Source organism: Vulpes vulpes, chromosome 6 (genome assembly GCF_048418805.1).
Source record: "Vulpes vulpes isolate BD-2025 chromosome 6, VulVul3, whole genome shotgun sequence".
Lineage (NCBI taxonomy): Eukaryota > Metazoa > Chordata > Mammalia > Carnivora > Canidae > Vulpes > Vulpes vulpes.
Window position 1 is genome coordinate 58,769,149 of NC_132785.1, and position 26,377 is coordinate 58,795,525.

Here is a 26,377-nt window from a genome sequence, read left to right on the forward strand (position 1 = left end):
TGAGCAAACAAAGACACTCTCCCACTCCACAGATTCAATGGATTTTAGGTGCTCTGTGTCAGGAACTAGGACAAAGTCCACCCATATCTTTATTAGACCAAAGCCTTGAGCTGACTGAGCTTCAAATTTCTGTATCCAAGTTTGCGTTTCTTTAGGTACCTCACTCTAAATCTGCTCTCTGGGACACCCCTCTCCTGTGGCAGAGCTCCCACCAACCCTGCCAATGGGCCCATCTCTGGCTATGTCCTCCCCACCCCAGAGTGAGTGGTCTCCACTGGACCAAGAGCAACCCAAGAGTCTACAGGACCAAGTCCAAGTTCCCAGTACATCCCCTGGGCCCAGCCGCCCCCACCTTTCCAGCCTCACCTGCAAGTCCCCCCTACGGCCCATGGGAGCAGGACCACAGGTTCCCACACAGCCCTTCATGCAGGTCTTGGCCCGTTCTCGCACACCCCTCTGCCCAGATGTCCTTCCTGCCCTCACTCCTCACCACCCATCCTCTGCTAATGCTTGATCCTGGGCTAACCTCTTCCAGTGAGTCACTTGGGTGACTCCCAGGGAGCTGTGATGGTCTTCCCTGTACCCTTTTACCTGGACTTGTAAAATGAACATCGCACACAGAGCATCCCTCTGTGGGTTCATCTGCCTCACCTGACACAAGCTCCATGAGCCGGGACCTGGCTTCCCCACCTTTGTCAGCACAAAGCCAGGCACAGGCCTGACCCTGGACAGTTCTGGAAATGGAAACTGAATCTCCTGTAAGGGAGCATGACTCACTGGCTAAGGTACCCAAACAAGACAAACCCGGGAAGCCCAACCAGGCTGAGGACGTGAGGGTGACATCTAAAGATGGGCTCCAGCCCATCTCAGCACCGCCAGTAAACACTCTAAACCACCCCAACTCTAAGAAGAAAAACCTTATCAAATAAACCATTCCTCCTGGATCCAGTAACTCCACTTTAGGAAACATATCTAGTGAAAGAAAAGATATTCACGTAGCCCTGTTTTTTGTTTTTAAGATTTTATTTATTTATTCATGAGAGACACACAGAGAGAGGCAGAGGCACAGGTAGAGGGAGAAGCAGGCTCCCTGTGGGGAGCCCAATGTGGGACTCGATCCCAGGACTCCAGGATCACGCCCTGGGCCGAAGGCAGACACTCAACTGCTGAACCACCCAGGTGTCCCAGCAGCCCTGTTTTTAACAGCTATAAACACCACAGCCAATGACGGGGAACTGCTGAACAGCACCCGGGGTGAACGCTGTCTAGTTGTTTAAAAGGCAAATTAGGGGGTACCTGTGGGCTCGGGTCTGGGGGCGTGGGGAGCGTGCAACTCTTGATCTCAGGCTTGTGAATTCAAGCCCCAGGTCAGGGGCAGAGACTACTTAAATAAAACTTAAAAAAAAAAAAAAAAAGAAGGCACATTGATAGAAAATAGGGAGATGTGGTTTCTAGAAAATAAGTTTGAAAGAAAGTAGAATATAGAAGTAACTCAAGAGTCCAAAAATAAGAACAGTAAATTAGAGTATCTCCATGCAATAAAATGCTATACAACTATTTAAAAATGGTCAAGGGGCAACTAGGTGGCTCAGTGGTTGAGCATCTGTCTTCAGCTCAGATCCTGATCCCGGAGTCCTAGTATTGAGTTCTGCATTGGGCTCCCTGCAGGGAGATTGCTTCTCCCCCTGCCTAGGTCTCTGCCTCTCTCTCTGTGTCTCATGAATAAATACATAAATAAATCCTTAAAATAAATAAATAAAAATGATCAAGAGTATTTAAAAACATGAAAAAATACCCAAAATACATTAAGTGGAAAAAGACTATAAAGTATAGACTGGTTTCCTAAAAAATAGTATATACAGTTTCTAGTACATACATCTTCTAAAATAACAGGAATGTAAAGCACTTGGTGTAGGTTTTTGCATAGATTAGATCATCTACCAGTAATATACAGAAGTTTAGAGATCACTGTTAAAGTTGCCAATTATGAAAACCAGAAAGTAGACTTCTTAAAAACTGTAATACATAACTTCTCAGTTAAAACTTTCGCCCAAAGCTTACCTTAAATACTGAAGGATTATAAGAGAAGTGTCCTGTGCACTCAACCAACAAGAAAATTGAACCTCCATGAGCTGTTTCCCTGGTCTGAAAGTGGGACTTAGCTGCTGGAGGCCACGGGGCGAGGGAAGGGACAGGGTTCAGGGCAGGACACCAGGGCAGGGGGAGAGGACCCATTTGGTGACCAGAATCCAACAGGCCTCCTTTCCCAGGGCAGAGAGTCCCGTGATAACCTGACAGAGTGGACTCGCTGGGCTACGTGTGGATGCAGAGATGCGGAACACCCTGTGGAGCAGCTATTGGGACTGTCATGTTCATCTGTCCAGTTACTGGCCAACATCATTGTCTGCGCTTACCTCGGAGGCTCTGTGAATAATTTTATCGTCCACATCTGTGATTCCCATCACCATGATGACGTTGTATCCAAAAACCCTGGTGAGGATCCTCCGGATGATATCAAACCTAACATATGAGCTGAAAGGAAAGAGGTGTCAGGATGTCTTGAATGCACAAAGTCACCACTGGGATCTTTAAAAAGGAACGCTTTGGGGGATCCCTGGATGGCTCAGCGGTTTGGTGCCTGCCTTCAGCCCAGGGCATGGTCCTGGAGTCTCGGGATCAAGTCCCACATCAGGCTCCCTGATTGGAGCCTGCTTCTCCTTCTGCCTGTGTCTCTGCCTCTCTGTGTGTGTGTGTGTCTCTCATGAATAAATAAAATCTTAAAAAAAAAAAAAAAAAATAATAATAATAATAATAAAAATAAACTTCTTAAAAAAAAAAAAACAAAAAAAAAGGAACGCTTTGCATTGTAACAGGCTACTCTGCACTTTGGGTGTGTGATGGGACTGACGGGTTCCGTGCCGCTAGGAAGAGGACAAGCCTTCCCCCCACTGGCCCACAGAGATCCTCACAAGAAATCAACACAGGCATCACCGCGATGTCAGGCACACGGCTGGCATGTTTCATGCTGCAGCTGTTAAGTGAGTTGACACCCACTTAATGGTATAACAGTTCACTGGTAATACACTCCCACGAGGTAAAGTACTGAGAGCTTTTATCGTTCTTGTTCATTTCTAGAGTATCTAGAACAACTGGAATGCTTCACTATGGCAAAACAGAAGGTGCAGCAAACCAAGGACGAGGCCGTGAGAACTGTGTGGCATTACTCCTGAGAAACGCGCACACCGTCGTGGGAAATTAAAATACCAGCTTACGGGTAGGCCACACTTGGGGTGCTCAGCTGTGTAAAACCAAAAGGGCTCCAGAGCATTTAAAACATCAAGAATCTGGTTTCCCATAAAAACAGGCTTAGAACTCAAAGTCAGCTAATCTCATGCTCATCTGTCACCCACCAAGCTTCACAGGTGGAACACTAGCCCATCGTTGCACCCTGCCTGCTTCCCACATTCCCCTTCCCCAAGCACAGCGCTACTGACCAAGCGAGGTTGCTCGGAAACTCCTTGCCAAGATATTTAATCACGGAAGCCTCGGGCTGCTTATTTATAAATTGGGCAGAATCCCAGGAGGCCATGGGGTCACTGACCATGATCCTGGCGCTTACACAGCACGACATCCTAGAGGCAGGGGCTGTTGTCACCACGGTCATCAGTGTCCTTCATCTGGCCCCCCCCAGGGACCACTCCCCACACACATGACCAGCAAGGTCCCCATCTGACCCTGAGTGACATTAGCAACACCCCTCCACCCCGGTGTCAGAACCACACTGGCTAGTGTTTGTAAAGCATTTAGAAAAGAGCCTGGCATACTGCTCCTGCTGTGTCTGTTAACTACGTGTCTTTTTTTTTTTTTTTTAAGGTAAGCTCTATGGCCAGGGTGGGGTGTGAACTCATGACCCTGAGGCTGAGTCGCATGCTCTACCCACTGAGCCAGCCAAGTGCCCCAAATACCTGTCTTTTTAAAATAGAGGCCAGCGTGGTTACCTGGGGGAGGAGAGTGGGGGGACGTGAACTTGGACGGGAAATTGGTACAGACTTCCAGAACTGTCGCAATGTCTTTAGGATCCCAGGACCCCAGGATCATGACGCAAGCCAAAGGCAGATGCTCAACCACTGAGCCACACAGGCGTCCCGTAAATGGTTTTAATGGCTAAGGAAATACCTTGTAAAGTCCCATGAATCTGGAGAGTCTCAAGGACCTGAGAGCCAGCTTTTTGAAGTGAAGCCATCAGGAAGGTCATGCTCCATCTCTTAACGGAGGGTGGGCCTGACACGTCGCCCGACTGCATGGTGCAAACCCCATCTGATCTCAGAAACTGTATCTACTTGGCTCTATAAAAGAGCCTGATTTCATTCTGTCTTTGTGATCCTTCCCCAACATATTTCATACTTCAATAAAGAGGTCAAAAGATCCCTTTTAAAATCAACGGTAAGTTAGCCACTGATTCTGTTTTAACAAAACACAACTAACACACCAGCCTTCCTGCCTGGTATATGATTTTGTAAAAGGTGTAGCAAATTAACGTAGCTTTTTTTAGTCTGAGACATAACAAGTTTAAAAAGTGAATAAGATAGGCTCCCGGGGGGGGGGGGGGGGGGGGCTCTGCTGATGAAGTGTCTGCCTTCGCTAGGTCATGATCTCAGTGTTCTGGGATCCAGCCCATGTGGGCTGCCAGCTCAGCCAGGAATCTGTTTCTTCTTTTCACTCTCTCCCAAATAAAGTCTTTAGGAAAAGTGTAATTTTGACAAAGATGGGGTGCCGTGCAGCTGATGGTTAAGAGGTTGAGAAAGTAAGCACCAGATCAGACACACCAGGCCCTGCCGCCCGAGTGCATGGCCCCCACCGCAGCCCACAGCAGGTGCTGCGTAAGCCATACTTTAGGGGTGTTGTTCCATCAAACTGTGAAGGCTCCAACAGATGGATACGATACCATTTTCAACCTCATCTCAAAGATGAAGAAACCAGGACTCCAGGTAACAATAACAAAATGGGCTGTCCAAATTTGGAAAGGAAAAATAAAACAGAGGCCAGAAACGGCTTCTCACGGCTGACTGCTGCCCCAGGGAACTGCCTCAACTCACTAGATCCACCAAGAAGCATCTAATTCCCAGGCAGGTTGTTGCCACTGCGCCGCACTGATCCCCTGTGAAACGGGCACAAGAGCTTAGACTTTGCCATGAGAACCACGTGAGACAACAGGTGTGCTTCCCGCAATATCCTGGGCGTAGCTACTCGGTGTTCTTGGGCTGCCACCAACGCACAGAGCCTGCAAACGGCTGCGTCCAAAATAAATGGCCCCGGAAGCTGAAAACTGAAGGAGCGCACTCACCAGGCGTGGCCGAGGTGCGCGTGATCGTAGACGGTCGGTCCGCAGCTGTACCTGGGACAGAGGGAGACCCGCCGGGTGAGGCTCGCTTGCAAGGAAGCCCCTCCCGGCTCGCCAGGCCCGTGACAAACGCTCAGAGCCGCTCGGCGGGGCTCGCAGCCAAAGCCGGCCCGCCGCCGGGACTACACCGCGATGCCCGACGGCCTCCCTCGCCCCGCTACCCCTTTCAGCGCGGCGCCCGCGGGCCGCAGCCCCAGTCCCGGGCGGCTACCAGGAGGCGGCGTCCGCGCGGCCCACAATCAAGGGGTCCTTCCTCCGGGTGAGGCTGTTGTACACCCTGACGCCCGTGTCGTGGCCCTCTGGCTGCAGCCAGGCCTGCCCGCGCGCCCCCGACACCGCCCGCGCCCGGCCCCGCGGGGCCCCCAGGCCCAGCGCGACCCCCAGGAGCCGGGGGCCCACACCCGGCCGGCGCGTCGGCAGCATGGCCCGGCCGCCCGCCAGCCTCTCGGGGCCTCGCCACGCCTGCGCGGGGCGGGGCGCGCGCTGGGCCCGCCCACCGGAAGACGGCTCCCCGGCCCCGCCCACCCCGGAAAGGGCCTCCCGCGACCTGCCCAACCCAGGAGGACGGACTCCCGGGCCCCGCCCAACCCGGAAGAGGATCTCGCTACGCCACGCCCACCCCGGAAGGGGGCTCGGCCGCGCCCGCCCACTGCGGAAGAGGACCTGCCCCGGCCCAGCCAATCCCCCCAGGAGGAGGTCGGGAGCGGCGGCAGCGCCCCCCTCTGGGCTCCCGGGGCCTCGCCGTGGCGCTGGGGGCGGGGAAGAGCCCGCGTCCTAGGCCGAGGAGGGAGGCGCCCCTTCTCGCGGGGAGGAGGGGGCCCTTCTGCTCCTCGGATCCCGCGGTGCGCGGTGTTTGTGCTGAAGCTGGCGAGTCGGGGCCGGGGCGCGGGAGGCCGCTGCCAGCCAGAGTTCACGGTGTGGGCACCTGCCTCCGGCTCCTCGCCTGCTCCGGAAGCACGTCTGCACCCTAGTACAGCACGCTTGCACACTACACAGCGCGTCTGCACCCCCACACAGCAGTGTGCTCCCCAACACTGCACGTCTGCACCCGAGTACAACACGCTTGCACCCCAGCACGGCACGCTTGCACCCCGACACAGCACATCTGCACTCCAGTACGGTACGTCTGCACCCCAACATGGCTCGCTTGCACTCTAACACAGCACGGTGCACCCCAGTGCTCAAACAGCGTATGTGCCACTGACATACCATGTTTGCACCCCAACAAAAACGCCGTACGTCTGCACTCCTATGCATGCACACAGCACATCTCCACTGAACAGCACAGAGCTCACCGGCATCCCAAGATGGCACTGCCTCCGGATGCAATACCAAAGCAAAGCAACCATCCATCCGTCAAGTAGGTGTAGTAGGAAGTGTCTACTTGTAATTCATTAGGGTTAAACATTCTATATCTTCTCTCTTGAGAACAAAAACAATCTGAATTGCGGTTTCAGTGGGACTTTTTAAAGGGAGATTTACTTGAAGTTACTTTCAAATTATCTTGACTAAATTGGCCCTACTGATATCTTGCAAAACAGTGTCTCAAAAAAGAGAAAGAGAAAAAAAGAGAAAGAAAGGAAAGAGAAAGAAAGAAAATAAAGCCCTTTTATTTTTGCATTCCTCAAAACCTCACAGAGTTCCTCAGTTCTTTTTTTGGTTTGTTTTGATCGTTCTACTGAAAGGCAAATGAACCAGTGTGTTCCTAGAGCACATAAGGTGGTGGTTTTTTTTTTTTTTCTTCTTCTTCTTCAAGATCCCTGGAGTCCAATTCTGCAATTCTGTTTCAAGCTAAATTTTAGTCTAGTGTAAACTATGTTCTAATGCATAAAGCTAAAATGTTAGATCCTATTGCTCAGAATTAGGAGACCTCTCCAGTTCTAAGCACAGGCTCCCTGACTAGTATCCCTCCCTCACTGCCAGCATCCTTATCTTGGTTATTTTGTGTCTCTTGTGTCTAGTACAATATGTATATTTCTCTCCCTGAGTACTTCAGACTGTAAATTCTTTTGAACTCTCTCACTGTTCCCAGCACTACATTCAGAAAAGAGCTGCTGAATTAATCTGTGATGAAATCCACCTGTTGTGCATGTGGGAGGAAATTTGGGCAGTGAAATATCTGATAAAGGTCTGGTCCACATACTAGATGTGCTAGTAAAATAAGAAAATGAACAAAAGGCAGTCTGTGTCAACACACAGAATTCAAGGGACAGGCTAGAAGTTTTGAAAACAGACTTAGTAACACTGAAGACCAAATCCTTCAGATGAATCTGGGCAGCTGGCATGTTGGAATAGAAAATTCATGACTTCTAAATTAACAATGGCATCTTCTGTCTTCAGAAAACCAGTCATGTAAGGTGTTCTGCCCTTACGGGCAGCAATTCTACCTTCACTTAAGTCTTTTGGAAATCATCAAAACAATGATAAACATATCCTCTATTTCATTGGGGATTAAAAATATTCCTTTTGCAGATTGAATATTAAGTAAAAATGACTGGGAAGATTTATTAGCAAATATACTCCCAAGAAGAGAATCCTGTTAATTTGAAGTGACTCCTCCCCAATTGAGGCCAGAACAAATAAGTGTATTAAAAGTAATGCTTCCAAAGTATCTTGAATGCCGTTTCCTAGTCCTTAATGACAAAAACATAGTTTTTCAGTAATATACTTTCTTTCAAGGCCAAATCTTGCAAATCCAAAGTAGAGTAGATAAGGTAGTAAACTACTGATAGTATACTTTTGAAGGTATTTCAGGTTTGAGAGAAATGTGTTAGCATTTATTTTTTAAGCACCTCAAAACACAAAAAAATTTTATGTTCAATTCTTCCTTTTTACTCCCATGGGTTGGAGCATCAACAGTTAAACTAGAAATACAATTCTAAAAAAAAAAAAAAAAAATAGTATCCCTTTTTGCAACACACTCCAAAGAGCTGAAACAACCAAAGTAATTCAGTATATCTTCAAAAATAAAGAATTTTCCTGAGTAGTATACTTAAAACACAGGGTCATAGTTATGTTTTAGCTCATAGATGTTTTAGCTCTTAGCCTTCTAACCTTGTTTAGAAAACCGTGAAGTCATTGTATATATTTTAATAACTTTGCAAAGGTAATAAATAAAACATTTTCTGGCTGTTTAGCTCACAAACGCAAGCTCCTTATTCACGGCTGTATCCTTAGTTTGTGAACAGCAGTGAGCACCTGGTGGGCACTCATGAAATATTTCTTGCTGGTATGATTAAGGTAATAACCTTTTGTTTCTGTTTCTGCCGAGTCCACGGAAACATGAAAGGATTCATTCTGATAACATCGTGATTTTTTAAAAAGATAACCTAGTTCAAACTGGCTTGGTTATCGCTGGAAGGAGTCAGTCATTTCTAACTTCTACGCTTCAATTCAGACAAACCGTACTCCTCTAGAGCCAATCCCTGCGAGATTAAAAGAACCTCTTTCAAAAAAAATAAAAAATAAAAAATAAAAATAAAATAAAAGAACCTCTTTCTTGCTATGGTACTTTTAAGTATAGTCTCCGGGAAAGGGAATTATCTTCTTACTCAACTTTGTATCATTATGTGTTTGGTCCCCGTGACCCCCGTTGCCACACGCCACAGCGCTGCAGGCTCTCGGCGGAACAGCGGCCAGTGCAGCTTGCGGTCCAAAACGAAGCTTCGTTCATCATTTGCTTTCACCTGGGCCGAGGCTGGAAGGAGTGTGAACCCGCAAGCAAAATGACCATTCTCCCCAGCATCAAAGGACAGCTCTTTCGTTGTGGGGAGGGCATGAAAGGGTTTGCGAGTGAAGCTCCGGCGCCCGGGCGGCTCGAGCTGGAAGGAGCCCCGCCTCGGGCTCCCCGCAGGGAGCCTGCTTCTCCCTCTGCCTAGGTCTCTGCCCCTCTCTCGGTGTCTCTGGAATAAATAAATAAAATCTTAAAAGAAAAAAAAAGAGAGTGAAGATCACATCTCCGCCCTTCACAGCGTCAACGTTGGTGGTCGTTCTCTCCGCAGCAGCCGAGCATCCATCTCAGACAGCGGCTCGGTACCAGCATCTGCCGGCAGCTGCGCGGCTCGCGGGGGTGGCACCGCCGCCCGAGGGCTACGCACCCTGGGCCGGCTCACACGCCGCACCTCACGTGCTTTGACTTAAAAGACTTAAATCATCTATACATACCCCGCGGCAGGGCCGCAGCCCCAAGTCCGGAGAGGAGCCCCTAACACACGGCGCCGGGACCGGGCGGTCGGAGCCGACAGCCGCTCCCGGGGAGGGACGCTGCGGCCCGGCGCCCCCGCCCCCCGGTCCCTCCAGCCCCCCAGCGCCCCCGCCCCCTGGTCCCTCCAGCCCCCCCGGTCCCTCCAGCCCCCCAACCCCCGCAGCCCGTCCCCGCCCCGAGGCCGCCCCGAGGCCGGGCCGGCCGGGCCCGCCGGACAAAGGCGGAGCGCGACCACGCCCACGGGGCGGGGCCTCTGCCGGAAGCGGCGGGGCTGCGCGCGGGCCCGTCACCTAGGCAACGGGAGGGTCTGCGTCGGGCCCCTCAGGAAGCCCGAGTGCGGGAGCTTAGGGCGGGGAGACAGGACATGGGGGAGGGGTGGGGGGCCCGGACCCCCGGGACCGGACGCCCGCCCCGCCCCGCCCCGCTCCGCCCCGCTCTGGGAGGCGGGGGGGCTTTCGAATGATCCCAGGGCACAGTCGGGAGGGGGTCACCCGCCCTTTGTGGGCGCCCGGCCCGGAAAGCAGCTCCCCTCTAGGGCCCCTTTGTCTCCAAAGCGGCTCAGCACTGGGCTCCGGCCGGCAACACAAAGGGAAGGCGGTGAGGACCGCGCAGGCGCGTGAGCGCCGAGGCTGCTGGGAGTGGTGGTCCGCGGCCTAAGGGTAGGTCTCCTCCTCCCGGGCTTGTGGCCGCCCTGGCGTGCGAGTGCGCGTGCGCCCCCACTTCCGCCCTGCGCGGCCCGGCCTCTCTCCCCGCCCCCCGCAGGACGCGGGTTTCTCCTGGTAGGAGCCCGGGAGGAGTTATCCGCGTTCGCCCCGCCCCCCTCGCCTTGATTGGCGCGCCGAGGTGAGGGCGACCAGGGGATTGGGCCTCGGCCTTGCCAGTCCGCTTCGGGCCTTACTTATGCCCCGCGGGGCGGCTGGGCCCTGGAGAGTGAGGGGTTGGGTGTGGGGAGGGAGGTGTTCCCCCGGGTGGGTGGGGGGGCCTCGGTGGCGGCCGTACCGCGCGGCGGGTCGGGTCCCACCGGGTCTCCGGCGCGGCCGGCTGCCCCCGCGCTCCCCGGCCGTCCTGCATTGCCGCCCGGCAGGCTCTGCCTCCTAGTGCGAAACTCTTAGTAAAGTTTGCGCCTCGCCCGCCGCCCCCTCCCGGGACCCCCGCCCCAGCCCGAGTGACAGACAAAGCCACACCCCCGCTCCGCCGGGTCGGTGAGGGGCGTGATGCGGCGGGGGCGGGGCCGGCGGGCCCGCGGGGCGGGGGGCGCGGGGGGGGGGCGGGGCGCATGCGCGGTGCGGGGGGCCGAATGTTTCCCAAGTGTTTGAAACTGGTATTTGGGTTCTCCACGTTGGACAAGTGCGGCGCGGCGGGCGGCGCGCGCCCCTTCCCGCGCTCGCTCGGCCCCGGCCCCGGCCCCTGCGCCGGGGTGCGCGCCCGCACGCGCCGCCCGCGCCCGCCCCGCGCCCCAGGCCGCCGACCGCCGGCCCGGCCCGCCAGGCGCCGGGTCCCCGGGCCCAGGCGGCGCGGCTCGCAGATGTAGCGGCGCGGGGCCGGCCGGAGGGGGGGCGCCGGCGGGCGGGAGCTTTGCATTTTGCAGCGCTGGGCTCCGAGGGGGCGGGGGCTGGAGGAAGCGGAAAGCCGCGCCGAGTCGCCGGGGACCTCGGTGAACCATGTTGAGCCCTGCCAACGGGGAGCAGATCCACCTGGTGAACTATGTGGAGGACTACCTGGACTCCATCGAGTCTCTGCCTTTCGACCTGCAGAGAAACGTCTCCCTGATGCGGGAGATCGACGCCAAATACCAAGGTACGGCGGGATGGATGGGCGGGGGCGGCCGCTCCATCCCCGCCGGCCGCGGGCGCCGCGGGGCCCCGGGCCGTCCTGTCCCCCGCCCGGAGGAACCCGGCCGGCCGGGAACAAAAGGTCTGGGGCGCCTCGGGTCCGTCAAGGTCCTTGTGCGCGGAGCCCGGACACGGAGGAGGAAGGAGGAACGGGCGGTCTCCATGCCAGGCTGCGCGAGCAAAGCGCTCTTTGTAGTGAAGTGACGAGGCGGGGTGCTGCGGAGGAGGGGGCTGGGGGGAGCAGGCTGGGGCGCCGGGGGAGGGAGGTGCCGCGGCCGCCGGGGCTGGGGGGCGCAGCGCCGGGGCTGCGCGCAGGGCTGCGGGGAGGGCGCTGCGGGCGGCGGGTCCCGGCCCTCCTCGCCATCCCCGATCCGAGTGTTATGTAAAGTCCGGGGTCGGCCGCCCCCGCCGCCCCCCGGCCTCCCGTGGAGCCGGACCCCACCAGGGCCGGCGTGCGCGGGGCGGCGCGGCCGGGGGCAGGTCGCGGAGGGCCAGGGCTTTATTCCACGCGCGCGGAGGGAAGGGTAGGAGGGAGGGACGGCGAGTCGGGCAGTCGCCCATCCGCGGGGCCCGGGGGGCGCGGGCAGAGCTGCTCGGCTGGCTGGCCGAGGAACATGGCAGGACAGAGGACCTGTGGGTCGTTCTCTGCGGCGCGGCTGCCCCGAGTTCCGGGGACAGGCGGAGGGCTGGCGTCCGCTGGGAATTGCTGGCTGTTGGGGAAACTTTCCTGCGGTGTCAGGCTGGGCGCTGGGGGCCGTGTGCGGGACGCCGACCGTCCCCCGGAGTTTACTCCTGTTTACAGGGCTGCGCAGCAGGGAAACGGAAGCGCGGGGGGAGGCGGGGGCTGCCACGGCCCGAGCGCACGGAGCCCGCGGGGACGGCGCCCTGCGCGCTCTCCCCGGGGTTCGGCTTCGCAGCCACTTTTATAGGGACCTCATTAGCATACTGAGAACGTCCCGCTCTGGCTGCCTCGCGATTGGCCCCGGTGTCCCCCATGGAATGTCCTTATCAGTCCGCCGCGCAGCCACTGGTCGCCGCGCCGGATGAGGGTGGGCATTGCGCAGTGACTGGCACGGGTCTCCGTTTCCGCTGCCTTCTTTTTTCCTCGGGGGGCGGGGAGGAGGAGGGGGGCCCCTTGATTTGAATGTCTTCGGGTCGCCCGGCCTCCGGCCTGCGATTGGTCCTGGGCGCCGGCGGGGCGGGCCGCTTCGGCGCTCCTGTGCTCTGATTGGCGCCCCGCTTGGCCTCCGCCCTGCGGCCCGGCCATCCCTGCAGACGGTGGCTCTGGGGGCGGGGCGCGTCGCCCGCTGGCCGCCTCCCCATTGGCTGGGGGCCCGGCCCCGCCCTTGTCCCTCCGGGCCCGATCCCGGCCACTTCCGGCCGCGGAGCAATGGCGGCCCCCGGGGGCCGGGGCGAGGCTGGCGGGAGCGTAATCCAGGCGTCCCGCGCAGGGCCCGCCCAGGGCCGGGGGCAGCCCTGCGGAGCGGGGGGAGCGTGAGTGTCCCGGGGTGGGGGGGAGCGGGCGAGGGCGAGGACCCCGAGGGCCCCGGAGTCGGGGGCAAGGATGGGAGGGTTCGCGGTCTCAGGCGCCGTGCCTGAGCGCGCTCGGGAAAGCTGTTCGGGGTGTTTCGGCCCCTGCACCCCCGAGTCCTGTGCTGCTGCTGCTGCTGCTGCTGCTTGGGGGGGCACCCGGCCCCCGCGGCGCCTGCAGGGGGGCTGCTGGCCAGCACCTGCCGTGCTGCGGGACGGCGGTTGTCCGATTTGGGGGCCGGCGTCTAGGTCCACCGCGGCCAACAGGTGGGTTACAAACACCTCATCCCTTTCACCCGGTGTCTGAGGGCGTGCTTGGTTACGGACTTCAAAGTGATTTTGCACCATGTTTCAAGCATTTAACAATGCGCGCCCCACCTCGGAAGGCGCTTCCTGAGGAAGGTCAGCGCAGCCTTTCCGTGAAGGTAACAGACGTTTCTAATGGTTGCACAGATCCGACTGGGGTTTGCTGCCGTCCCTGCCCCGCGGGGACGGCGGCGGGCAGCGGTCCAGAGGCCAGGTCAGCCCCAGGCCGAGCCGACGGGTCCTGGCGGGCGCCTGCCCACGGGGCGCTGGTGGGCCTCGGTGGTCGGTACCGCACCTATCGCACCCGCTCTGCTGTAGACAGGGTACTTGTTCTGGGGAGTCTAAGAAATAGATGCCACTGTGCGGGGAAGCAGCAAGATTTCCCGGTGATTTTGTCATGTGATTTGTGCTTCTTTCCCCAGGTGAGGCTTCACATGGATGGAAGCCTGGTGATGTGAAAGAAGCTCTATGTTGTTGGATTCCATAGGAGTGATGTGATAACATTGTTGTCTTTTCAGTGAGAGGCTAACGTTGCCTTTAGAAATTGGGTTACCAATTAAACTAAATTGCGGCTTTGTAATGTGCAATCAACTTAAATAAGTTAACTTTTATGAAATAGTACTTAGATAACTTGAGCCTGTTTATTTCCAGAATTAATTACTCTCCGACACTGTGAGACTGTGGCATCCCTCCTTCCTGGGGGCAGATGGTCTACATTGTTCTAGAAGGATCTTCAGAGCGCCTTTTAGAGCCTGGAAAATACTGTTTACATTTATGCAAGCTTCAGTGTTATGTCTAAGTTCTTGTGCTTATCCCAGTGTTAGGTTTATGGTTTATACCTTATACCTGTTTAAAGATAAGATCTAGAAGGGATGAGGGGTACCTATTATACATGCTGCCCTCCACCCAACCCTTCCTACTTGGAGAGTAGAATTGCCTTATTTTAAGATACTGCAGAGGGTTTCAGGAGAAAAATCTGATACTTTTGTTTTTTAGTGATATCTGTACCCAACATGGGGCTTGAACTCAGAATCCCAAGATCAAGAGTTGCATGATCTTCCGACTAAGCCAGCCACTCATCCCTGATACTACTTAGATTTGTTACTATTTGGAGGAGATGACTCTGGGAATTTCTGTTTGTATTTAAATACGTTTTTGGCAAGAATAGTTATTTTCCATATTTCAGTCAAGGTTAACAACTTTTATATCTTGAGAAATTGCCTAATTACACTTTCCAAAATCATATGCACTTCTTTGTTTTAAGATTTTACTTTTTAAGTCCTCTTTACACCCAGCGTGAGGATTAAACTCACAACCCCAAGATCAAGAGTCACATGTCTGGGGACACCTGGGTGGCTCAGCAGTTGACCGTCTGCCTTCAGCTCAGGGTATGATCCTGGGGTCCTTGATTGAGTCCTGCATGAGGCTCCTTGTAGGGAGCCTGCTTCTTCCTCTGCCTGTGTCTCTGCCCCACCCCACCCCCCTCTCTCCCTTCTCTGTCTCATACATTAGTTAAATAATTAAATAAATAAAGAATCTATCTAAGAGTCACATGTCTACTGATTGAGCCAGCTTGTGGGTAGCCTGCTTCTCCTTCTGCCTGTGTATCTGCCTCTCTCTCTCTGTCTCTCGTAAATAAATAAATAAATCTTAAAAAAAAAATAAAAATAAAAGTCACATGTCTACTGATTGAGCCAGCCAGGTGCCCCCGTATAAGGTTTAAATTTAATACTGAGGGTGTTTTGATTTTGATAATGTTTTCAAATCTGTTTTTACAGATGTGAATGTGTACTGTTTTAGGAAGTAAATGCAAAAATAAAATCTGACACCTTTGTTTTAAGGCAAAGCTAGATTGTCTGGTTTATTGTGACCATTCTTGTTTTCAGTAATACAGAAGAATAACATGGTAGGATGACAGTGACATGACTAAACTGAGGCTCTGGGTCACTAGGTAACATTTATATACATTCTCTGACTTCATAGGGTATTCAACACAGTGGTGCATTAAAGGAAATAAAGGCCTTTAAGTTAGGCGAATATTTGAATAAAACTGGAAATATAGGATATCATTTAATTTTATAGAAAATAAAAGCTGGAGCACTGGCACTTCACCTGAATTTAAACTTTCCCCTTAGTTGCCAATCCCAAGAGTAACGTTACCCATGCTTCTGAATGCACAGAGTCCGTTGAGGAGCTTTGAGTGGCATTTTGCTAAATGGGAACTGTGCTGGCATTTACATTTAGATCCAGATTTGGTTTTTTTTTCAGTAGTAGAGGGGGAAGTCTATTCAAAAGGCCTGCAGCTTCTAGGATTTTCATACTAGAATCTTGAGCATTGATTATTTCTGTCCCTTGCAATTAGTTTTCTATAGACTAGAGAATTAAATAAAAGGCTCAGGAGTGTTTATAAAAATGGACACATAATGCTTATTTTTCCTTTGCAGAAATCCTGAAGGAACTGGATGAGTATTATGAGAAATTTAAACGCGAGACAGACAGTGTCCAGAAGAGGAGAGTGTTGCATTGCATTCAGAGGGCCCTGATTCGGAGCCAGGAACTGGGTGACGAGAAGATCCAGATCGTGAGTCAGATGGTAGAGCTGGTGGAGAACCGGACCAGGCAGGTAGATAGTCACGTGGAGCTCTTTGAGGCACATCAGGAGGTCAATGACACCACTGGCCACAGCGGCAAAGCTGGCCAGGATAAGTCCAAGAGTGAGACAATCACACAGGCAGAGAAGAGCAACAACAAGAGGTCCCGGCGACAGCGCAACAATGAGAATCGAGAGAATGCAGCTAATAATCACGACCATGATGATATCACCTCAGGAACGCCTAAGGAGAAGAAAGCAAAAGCCTCCAAGAAGAAGAAACGCTCCAAGGCCAAAGCCGAGCGGGAAGCATCCCCCGCAGACCTTCCCATCGACCCAAATGAGCCAACATACTGTCTGTGCAATCAGGTCTCCTATGGAGAAATGATCGGCTGTGACAATGATGAGTGCCCCATTGAGTGGTTCCATTTCTCCTGTGTGGGGCTGAATCACAAACCAAAGGGCAAGTGGTACTGTCCCAAATGTCGAGGGGAGAATGAGAAGACCATGGACAAAGCCCTGGAGAAATCCAAAAAGGAGCGGGCTTATAACAGGTAGTTGGCGGACCTCGAGGAACAGTGAGGAGAACAAGCAAGCCACTGTATTTATTACGTCACCACCTGTGCTGAGGTGCAAGGACCGTACATTGTATATTTTTAAAGAATGTTAGAAAAGGAGCCATTTCTTTTGCAGGGATGGCAGTGATTCTCTGCCTTTTGTTTTCATTGGTACACACATGTAACAAGAAAGTGGTCTGTGGATCAACATTTTAGAAACTACAAATATAGGTTTGAATTAAACACTCAAGTGAGTCTCAGACTGTTTTTTGTTTTGTTTTGTTTTGCTGGGGTGGGGGTGACTTAGAAGCAACCTAATTTGTTTATGTGGAAAGAGATTTCCTTTAACATCATTAGCATTATTTTAATGAAAGTAATGTTACTGCTTTGTGAGCACATTTTTAAAAAATTAGTCAAATTGCCAAAAATTATAGCCCACGGCAAATTTATTTCTTGCTATAATAACATATCCATATAATAATCCAATATAAAAGTTTATTGATTATTTTTTAGAAAGGTAAATGGTTAAATTTTACATGACAAACATATTACTGGCCTGTTCCCCAAATGGCCCTACCCACCCACCCAGGGCCATTTTTAAATGATTGGAGACAGTTTTTATTAAATCACACGGAAGTAATCTAGTCATGGAACTTCAGATCACGCTTTTGCTATCACACATCCCAGTGTGGTCATGTTTCATTGCTACAGGGCGTATAAAGGTACATTTCCAAGTGAAGCATTGTAATCAGATGCCTCTGTAGATAGAACCAAGGTGTGTTTCCTGCTGTGTGCACGAGAGCTGTACAGGTGTGAGGTCAAGGAATAAGTGAAACTTGAACTGTTTGCTCCTCTAGCCATATATTTGGTTGTAAGTAATTTTTAAATGTTTGCTCTAAAAATATATATACCAGCAGTTTAGACAAAGCCTTAAGGCAAATTTTCTAACTCTTCTTAATAGTGAAGTAGAAGTTACTTAATTGCCAGCAAATAAATGTCAAAACAAATGTATATTTAAACCAGGGGTCAGGAAGTTATTGTCCACAAGCCAAATCTAGCCCACCACCTGGTTTTGTAGGGCCTGTGAGCCAAGAAGGAGCTTTACATTGTCGAATTGTGTTTGTTTTTGTTTTTTTTTGAGAAAGAGCAAGCGAGCAAGCAGGGGAGGGGTGGCGGAAGGGGGGAAAGAGAATCTTAAGCAGACTTCATGCCCTGCACAGAGCCCCACATGGAGTCCCACACAGGGTTGGATCTCATGACCCTGAGATCATGACCTGAGCTGAAATCAAAGAGTGGGACACTCAACCAACTGAACCACCCAGGTGCCCTTCCTGTTAAATGTTTTTTTAAAAAAAATCTAAAGAAGAGTCCTGTTTGATAACATGTGAACAGTATGATAAAATTTAAATTTAGTGTCCATAAATAAAGTGTTACTAGCAAATAGCCATGCTCATTCACTTAAGCATTGTCTGTGGCTGCTTTTGTATGACAGCAGAGTTTGCAGCGGAGATCAAATGACCCACAAAGCTGAAATCACTTATTTTCTGGCTCTGTGCACAAGAGATTTGCTGACCTCTGATTTAGATTAACTTCATTTCTAAGCAATGATACGATTCACGTTTCTAAACGATACACAGTGGAGAGGATTTGTTTCCTCATAGTCTGTTGTGCAATCTCTTGTGAAGCTGCCCCAAGGAAGCACTGTAACCACATGGCACCTGTAGCTCTATGTGGCATGACTGACCAGAAAACACGTAAGTTGTTTTCTGATTGTTAATTTGTGCCAGACAGAAATTACTCAGTACAGCAAATTTCCATTATAGAAAACTATTTGGTAGAGAAATACAAAGTGCCATTGATTATACATTAAAATGTCCATTTTTTTTTTTGCATATCAGTTCCTATAAATAGGCATTTACTTTCTAGCAAAACTTCAAAACCATTTAAGAAACTTTTGAATGTTAAGGTTTACCTAGACAAATAATAAAAGGTTTCTTATATGTAAATAAGGTGCTAAAATACTTGACAGTCCAGTGGCAATAAAAGTGGCTTAAAAGAATCTTTGCAGGGCACCTGGGTGGCTCAATGGCTGCGTGTCTGCCTTCGGCTCAGGTCGTGATCCTGAAATCCTGGGATCGAGTCCCACATTGGGTTCCCCACAGGGAGCCTGCTTCTCCCTCTACCTATCTCCCTGCCTCTCTCTGTGTCTCCCATGAATAAATAAATAAAATCTTTTTTTAAAATATGAAAAAAATCTTTGCTTATATAAAATTCCATCTGCTAGTTTCTACTATTTGAATTAGAACTAATAATGAAAATTAAGTTACGGGAATGAAGTTTGCAATAGGACACGGTTGCTAGTACTGGATTTCTTCATATTTAACAGTGTCTGTAAATGGTTGTAGTAGAGCCCAGGACAGAGGCTACACTATGCTGGGTTTGAACCCATCTCTGCCCCTTAGCAGTTTGATCTTGAATAAGGAGCTTAACTCTTGATCCATGGTTCAGTTTTAAAATACCTGTTTTATAAAAGGTGCTTCTGAGAAATCAAGTTAAGTGAATAGGAGCCTGGCATGCAGTTAATCAAATGCTGGGTATTTTTTCCTGACCTTTGATGAAGTTTCTAGTAAGGACAAATGGCCAGGTATTCTTCCTTCTAAACATGTGGGACATCATAAAGGCAGATTTTGTCGGATTTGGTGGCCTTTAAATCACTTTTATTTCCAGCAAACAGTAAAATCACACATGAGTACTCAGAACGTCAGGATTTAGGCTTTTAAATCATGATTAGATACAGTAGTAGAAAAATGCAGGTGGCCCTTGGAAGCACTGAAAGGGGATTGGCTCTGTAGAAATAGATGCGTGCCCAGCTGGCTAAGGTAGAACTGCTGCTTATATTTGTTTATAAAAGAGCTTTTTTAAATTGAAGCGTAATTGACATAGAACATTTTAGTTTCAGATGTACAACACAATAACTGGATATTTGTACCTATTGAGAGATGCTCAATACATACATGTAGGAAGTCTAATTAACCTCTGTCACCATAGCTACAAAACCTTTTTATCTTGTGATAAGAACTTTTAAGATTTAGTTTCACCAACTTTCAGATCTGCCCTGCAGTCACCATGCTATACGTGTCTCCTCGTGGCGGTTATTTTATAGTTGACCCCCTTTCCTGTTTCACCCAACCCCAACCCTGCCCTGGCAACCATCGGTAGGTTGTACTTCATCACTGAGTTATTACATACAGTTGAGAAACAGTTTAAAATGTTTCCATTAGAATGAGTTTTACTCTGGACCAGGAAACTTGGCTCGTTGGCTAGTTAGTGTGCATCGAGCAGCCCTGGCATGGCATTCCTGGAGCAGGAGGAGCTGTCCTCCTCCCTGTCCCGAGAAGGAACCCTGTTTTGGCAGGACTCCGGCCACCCCCACAGCCGTGCCTTTCAGTAACTCGGACTCTGCGGTGTGGTCCTCGAGTCTGTCATGGGTGGCAGGTGCTCAAGTAATAAGCATTTACGAATATGAAAGCCATCCTACTAATACCTACTTATTTTAGAACAGATATTTACTTGACATGTCCTTTTGTATCTCATGTTCATACAGCGTTCCAGGTAAAATGTATTAGGATATTAAACCTTTTCATTAGGCAGAGTTACTCTTTGTCCAGACAGCGTTTAAAGATAACGTGCTTCCGCAGGAAATGAGCTTCTGTCCGTTTCATCTAAAGTGATTTATGATTCCTTGGGATCCCTGCATGTATAGAGTAAGATCTCCCGCTCCGTTTCAGTTTCTAACTACTCCCTCTTAGTCTTGGGGCCCAGGGGGTTAAAACCAGGGGGTTTGGAAGGTAGAACTGTGGATTTGTTTAATCTGGAGAAATCGCTAGTCACCAATGGCTGCTCCTCACCCTCCGTCAGGAAGATAACAGCAGGAGAAGCCAAACAGCCTCTTCAGGGGTTTTGTTGCAGAATATTTATTCAGTTGTTTTCCTTACAGACCAAACACTAGTGTGCCGTGCACCGCCCCTTGCCCAGGGGGTAACAGCAAATAGTTTTAACTGGAGTAAGGAAAAGCAGTAGGTCACTTCTCTTGCCTCAAATACTTTGTGTTACCTGATTTTGTTCATAGATGTTGATGCTTCCTCAACTTAAAAAGAAGTCCCTGCAAACAGTAACTGGTTTAGTCTTCATTTATGCCATTCAATGCTTCATTAAACTAGAATTTTCTCATTAAGAAAATGCTTGAGTTTGAGTCAACTTTGAATAACCTTATACAGCTGATAGATATAGCCACCATTCATCGTCTGCATGTGCCAGCACTGTGTTAGGTACTTGGTATACTTTATGTTAAATCTTCTTAACAGCCTGGCCCAGTCTTTCTAGAGAGGGTGCTGAGACCCACCAGAGGGGCCCTGATTCACACAAGGCCACACGTCCCCCACTTGGCTGCGACAGCTGTGTCCTTTTACTGCCATCCTGCCCACACAGACGTGCTGGGTGGTCAAGACACAGCATTCTTGGCCCAAAACTAACTGATGGCCAGGAATGGAGTGAAGTCTTGTCTGTCCTCCCTTCCTGGGGTGGTAGGGAGTCACCGGGATTTATGACTGAGGAACCAAAGACCTAAGAAACTCGCCTGGCCCGGGAGAAGAGCTGGGCTGCTTCTGTGAATGAAAGACCCATGCTGCCAAGCACAGCACATGTTTTTCCTCAGGTGAACCAGCGCCTTGTCTGAGCACACGTCTTGTCTTGCCTTGTCATCATTTCAGGATTGTATTTAACCCCTAAGACGTGAACCAGTGTATCAGGTGCAGAGTGCCATCCCAGAATCAGCATGAGATGTGAGGTCAGGAGGTATGGGTCAGGATAAGTTGAGCAGGACAGCCTAACCTTGGGGAAGTCGCTTTCCTTGTCCAGTGATCTCTCTGGCATAATAAGGCCAGTGACAGCGTGAGTTCCCCGGGTAGGAGGGTCAGCCTAGCCACTGTGCGAACCTACTGTACAAATGCTGACGATGGCAACAATGATTTTGGTCCACTGTCGATTATTCTAGTTAGCAGATGTGTTCTGAGAAATGGAACTGTGATCCCTTCCAGCTGGAGAGAAATAGTCAAGTCCAGCCATAAAATACAGTGGCCATTTCATCTTCTTCCATTCCATGGGAGGGGCAGGCCTGCAGCTGCTTTTTCCATAAATGATTTTGTTTCTCATCATAGAACACAGAAGTGGAGAAATAGTTATATTTTCAGCAGCAATCAAAGCCTATTAAACTTGTTGACTTACCTCTTGATTGAATTCATTCAGACAGAAAATAATTTCAGTTCCTCCCATGTGTAGGTGAGGAAGTGGAAGCCCAGAAGGATGCAGTCACATGGCAGGTCAGCGGTGGGGCTCCTAGGCCAGGTTCAGGTAGCCTGGTCATTCAGGCCATTGCCCATCCTACTGTGCCGTGCCATCTGAGCCTGGGCTCATGGGACTGTTAGGTGGAGCTGCTCTTCACAGAGAGCAGAGGCCTTCAGTAAATATGTGTTAAGTAAATAATCCATGAATTGACATAGAAAATTAAGACATTTTCTTTCCTAACTTCTTTTTTTTTTAATTTTTTTTTCTTTCCTAACTTCTAAATGTTCTATGATCGCACCTAAAATGGAATTTCAGATTTATCTGTGGGAAGGAGATCTTTTGGGGATAGATGTACAGGCCATGAGAAATGCCATATTTCTAAATGATTAATATTTGAGGAATTGAATTTGGTTAGATTTTGATCACCCAGTGCATTCAATATTTTCTATTATAAAAATTTTTAAAAAACAATGTAAATAATTGTTCACTGGGTTTATTAACAATTTATCCACATACAAAGATGCTTGAAATGGTTTGCTGTCTCCCCAATTTCTTTATTTTATGTGAGAAGTTGCTTGTTTTCTCCATCATTTTTTTTTTTTAATTTTATTTATTTATTCATGAGAGACACAGAAGAGAGGCAGAGACATAGGCAGAGAGAGAAGCAGGCTCTCTTCAGGGAGCCTGATGCGGGACTGGATCCTGGGACTCCAGGATTATGCCCTGAGCCAAAGGCAAGCACTCAACCGCTGAGCCACCCAGGTGTCCCTGTTTTCTCCATCATGGTATTTAAGCATCTTTGCGTCTCGAGAAATAGTAATTGATCGTGTCTTAAGTAAAGATGGAAAAGATAGGAGGAGCCATGCCAGGAGACCCAGGAAGCCGAGCAGCAATGAAGATAGACCACGTGGCCCTGCAGCGCAGATGTGACCTAAGGAACAGCTCTGCCCAGCTGGACACAGACACATATGGTCCTGAGTATGGCCAGGGCCAGACGATTGCTAGACGCTGAGCCACCGCAAGTCTGGCTTGGACAGTCAGGTACTATGAAGTAAAGTTTTCCATTTTAAAAACCCTTCTTGCCCTGATAGATGCCAGTTTAAAACGGGTAATTACACCACCACCATGACAACCAGACTGGATTTGGCTTCATTCTTTCCACATTAGTTGGGATGTTCTCAGGGAATGGAAATTAACTTGTATATTTCAAGGTAAGTAAAAATCAGGTGGTATTAAGGATTACCATTATGCCATGGTCAATATACCTGATTTTCAAAATATTTTTTCTCTTTGCATCATTGATCTCCTCCCTAAACATGATTAAAACTTGCTCAACGGTGAAATACTCTCTGGTTCCAAGCTCAGCCATAAAGCATCAGGTGGTCCCAGGCGGTCGAACATAAGGGTGGACACGCCCGGCCTGTTTCATAGCTCATCATGCACTGTCAATGATCAGGAGGGTTCCACTTCGCAAAGCTTGAAACCTAATTTCTAGACTCAAGAACATTAACAAAAGGAGAAATCTGGTCGAGCTTCAGAAGGGAAGGATAAGAACAGAATGCATGAGGACGATCTTGAAACAGTTTGTAGGGTTTATCGCTATTTCTCTATGTTGACATGTCATCTGAATGTGCACTGTCACGCAAGCACATTACTGTCACTTAGTAACCTCTGACAGGACGTAGCCGTGTGGCGCAGATCTCAGACAAAGCTGCAGTTCTTGCTGATGAGTTTGCAGTACAACCTACGTTTTGAAAAATATAAGACAACTGAACAGACCACAGAAGATCAAACTGTACCATATGGGCAAAAACCCAATGTGGCAGGGTTCCTGGAATAATGGGCTGATGTCTTGAGGAAGTGAAGCACACGGATGCATTGGCCTGTTTTATATCTTCTTCTAATTCTTCTCGAAGGTTAGTTTGTTGTGTGACTCTTAGAACAATTTTATTTATATTTTTTAATATCTGGCATAGGGAAGAAGACAACAAATGACATGTGTGGCTTCATGGGGAGGTCATGACCCTGGAGCATGAACGGGTTAAAGACTGTTCCATCACCAAAAGCACTATGTTCCCCTTGGCAATAGGGCAATGTGGAATCTAACAGTTGAGGGAGCCAGGCCAATATTCCTTAAGTGCAGAAAAAGCAAAAGGTCAATCCCAGAAGTAAAGGTGACAATAAGATCAAACAGAATATTGAGAGAGTTCCGCTCAATCCATAGAAGCCATGAGAAACTACTGATCAATATGCTAGACCAAGCCTCACACACGAAAAAACCTGGATATATTTCATATGAGGGAAGGGACAAGTTTTAAGTACGTACCTAAGAGCAAACACAAGAAAGGAGAGTCCCCAAAGCAAAACCAGTCAGAGTAGGACTAGTGCAGAGCTGCTGAAGAAGAATTCAGGCCACCAGGGGTGCCTGCTGCTGGCCCCATGGGAGGGTGGGGATGGGCCAGCCCCCCAAGGCCATTGCTATGCATCTTCCCTGCAGCTTCTTTCTGGAGCTACCAGCACATGACTTTTCTCTTCCGTTGCAACTACTAAGGTGTCAGATTTGGATCTGGGGCTTTTGTGGGTTGCCTTGCCCACCATGTGGAGAAAGTCTACCTGGAAGATGGATATAAGCATGGTCCTTTTTAAAAAAATTTTATTTATGTATTTGATAGAGTGCATGAACATAAGTGGGGGAGAGGCAGAAGGAGAGGGAGAAGCAAACTCGCTGCTGAGCAGGGAGCCCAATGAGGGGCTCGATCCCAGGATCCTGGGATCATGACCTGACCTCAGCTTAACTGACTGAGCCACCCGGGGGCCCCTGTACATGGTCCATGATCCTTTGAGCCCCCGGAATGGCCAGTGATGTGAGTCAAGAAACCCTTTTGTTCTCAAGCTACTTCAAGATGGGTTTGTATACTAACCAAGTCAACCACCTCCTCCGCTGCCCAGCCCTGCTAACCTCCCCAGCATCACAGCTGTATCTGTCTTCATAGATCTCTTTCTACACACACAGTCCTCTGTGCTGGTTTTGAAACCACAAATTTCTCACTCCTCCCATCAAAGGCGGGGCCTAGTTTCCCTCCCCTGGCTTCTGGATGAACCTTCTGGCTGGTCTGTGCTAAGGAGCAGACTACCATGGCCGGGACGCCCTGCAACTTCCCAGGTGATGATGGACAAGGCAACACAGCTTCTGGCTGCCACCTACCCAGTGATGCTCACCCTTGGGACACAGCCACCCGCAAAGTCCAGACATGTTCCTGCTACAACTTCAACCCTGGGCAGACACACAGTCTGTTCCCTGGGCAGTTCCCTGGGCAGACACACAGTGACTGAGCCTGCAGGGGGTTCTAAGTCCCAGTGATGCTGAGTGCATGGAGATGAACTGTCCACATCCCCACGCCCTTCCCAAATCGCAGACACCTGAGCAAATTAATTTAGGGCCGGTTTGCTACATGGCAATAGGTAACCTATGCAAAGGTACAATTTTGCTTTGCTTTGTACATAAATGGCATCATATCTGATATATTGATCTTACACCAGCTAATTTTTTTCCTAAGTAACTCTGCCTGGAGATCTTTTTTCCATGCCAATACATGTAGATTAATTAGCTTATAATACTGCCAGTAATTTTGTCCTAATTTATTTAAACACTCCTCTGTTAATCGCCATTTAGATTGCTTCAACTTTTTCCTTATTGCAAACCATTCTAAGATAAATATCTTAAGATAAATATCATACACTCTGTATTTCTCTATGATACATAGAAATGAAATTGTTATAGAAAAACCTCACAATTTTATCTTTCTGCTAAATTGCCCCAAAAGCTGTGCCCTTTTACACTTCTACCAGCAGTGTATGAGAACATGTACTTCCCCTTATCTTTATCATCACTGGATATTAACAAAATAATTTTTTTTCTATCTTGAGAAAAATTAATTATACATGATATATTGCATTATAATTATACATTATATTATATATTAACTACTTAAATGTCACATATTTTATATATATTATATAGTATATACATATTATATATTTTATATATAAATATATGTAAAAATAACTTGCTTTCCCTTGTTTGTAGTGATTTTTCTGCAACTCTTCAGTTATATATTGGCCATTTGTATTTATTCTAAGATTATTCATTTTCTTACTGCTTTGTTATGTGGAAATATTTTCTCTCTGTTGTTGTTATATTTATTCGTAGCATCTTATGTCATAAAGAGGCTTTAAATTTTGAGCTTGTATCTCTGAACTATTTTTCCTTATAGGAGTTTATATTATATTTTGATTAAGAAAGTCTTTTTCCACCCTAAGATTAAAAAATATTCTCCTATATTCTTTATATTAAAAGAAAACTCTCCTTTATCCATCTGGAATTTATTTGGTGTTTGGGGCAGAGAGTTCCGAAAACCTTGAGTATGACAAGTATGATGAGCCAGTGGGAGTGCTGCCTCAGGGTGTGGGGAGTGTGGCCCTTCAGCTGAGGCGGGGCAGCACCCTGGGGTGGCCGCCTGTGCCCTTGGGGGGTCGCCAGCCCTGTGACCTGTGAGACATTGTTTCCTGTCTCCAAGTCTTAGTTTTTTTGCTTTGTGAAATGGTAAGAATACA

At 49.5% G+C, this 26,377-nt stretch overlaps 2 protein-coding genes across 13 annotated transcripts in view; one reads left to right on the forward strand and one right to left on the reverse strand.

Annotated features, from left to right (window-relative positions):
- Positions 1–6,172, reverse strand: part of CARS2 (cysteinyl-tRNA synthetase 2, mitochondrial) — a 69,638-nt gene extending 63,466 nt beyond the window's left edge. For 5 of the 12 annotated variants that reach the window (XR_012002058.1, XR_012002061.1, XR_012002060.1 and 2 more), the window contains exons 1-3: positions 5,613–5,849; positions 5,345–5,395; positions 2,415–2,532 (exon numbers count right to left, since the gene is read on the reverse strand). Coding sequence is in view for 8 of the 12 variants with exons in the window: in XM_072761015.1 (XP_072617116.1) it covers positions 2,415–2,532; positions 5,345–5,395; positions 5,613–5,824 (381 nt within the window). In the remaining 4 variants the exon portion in view is untranslated. The other 7 variants (XR_012002059.1, XM_072761019.1, XM_072761020.1 and 4 more) reach the window with 5 other exon arrangements.
- Positions 6,173–10,987: 4,815 nt separating this feature from the next.
- On the forward strand, positions 10,988–16,670 carry ING1 (inhibitor of growth family member 1). Its single transcript, XM_026008853.2, has 2 exons — positions 10,988–11,402; positions 15,718–16,670. The coding sequence occupies exons 1-2, from the start codon at positions 11,267–11,269 to the stop codon at positions 16,419–16,421; spliced, it is 840 nt and encodes a 279-aa protein (XP_025864638.1). The 5' UTR covers positions 10,988–11,266; the 3' UTR covers positions 16,422–16,670.
- Positions 16,671–26,377: the final 9,707 nt, after the last annotated feature.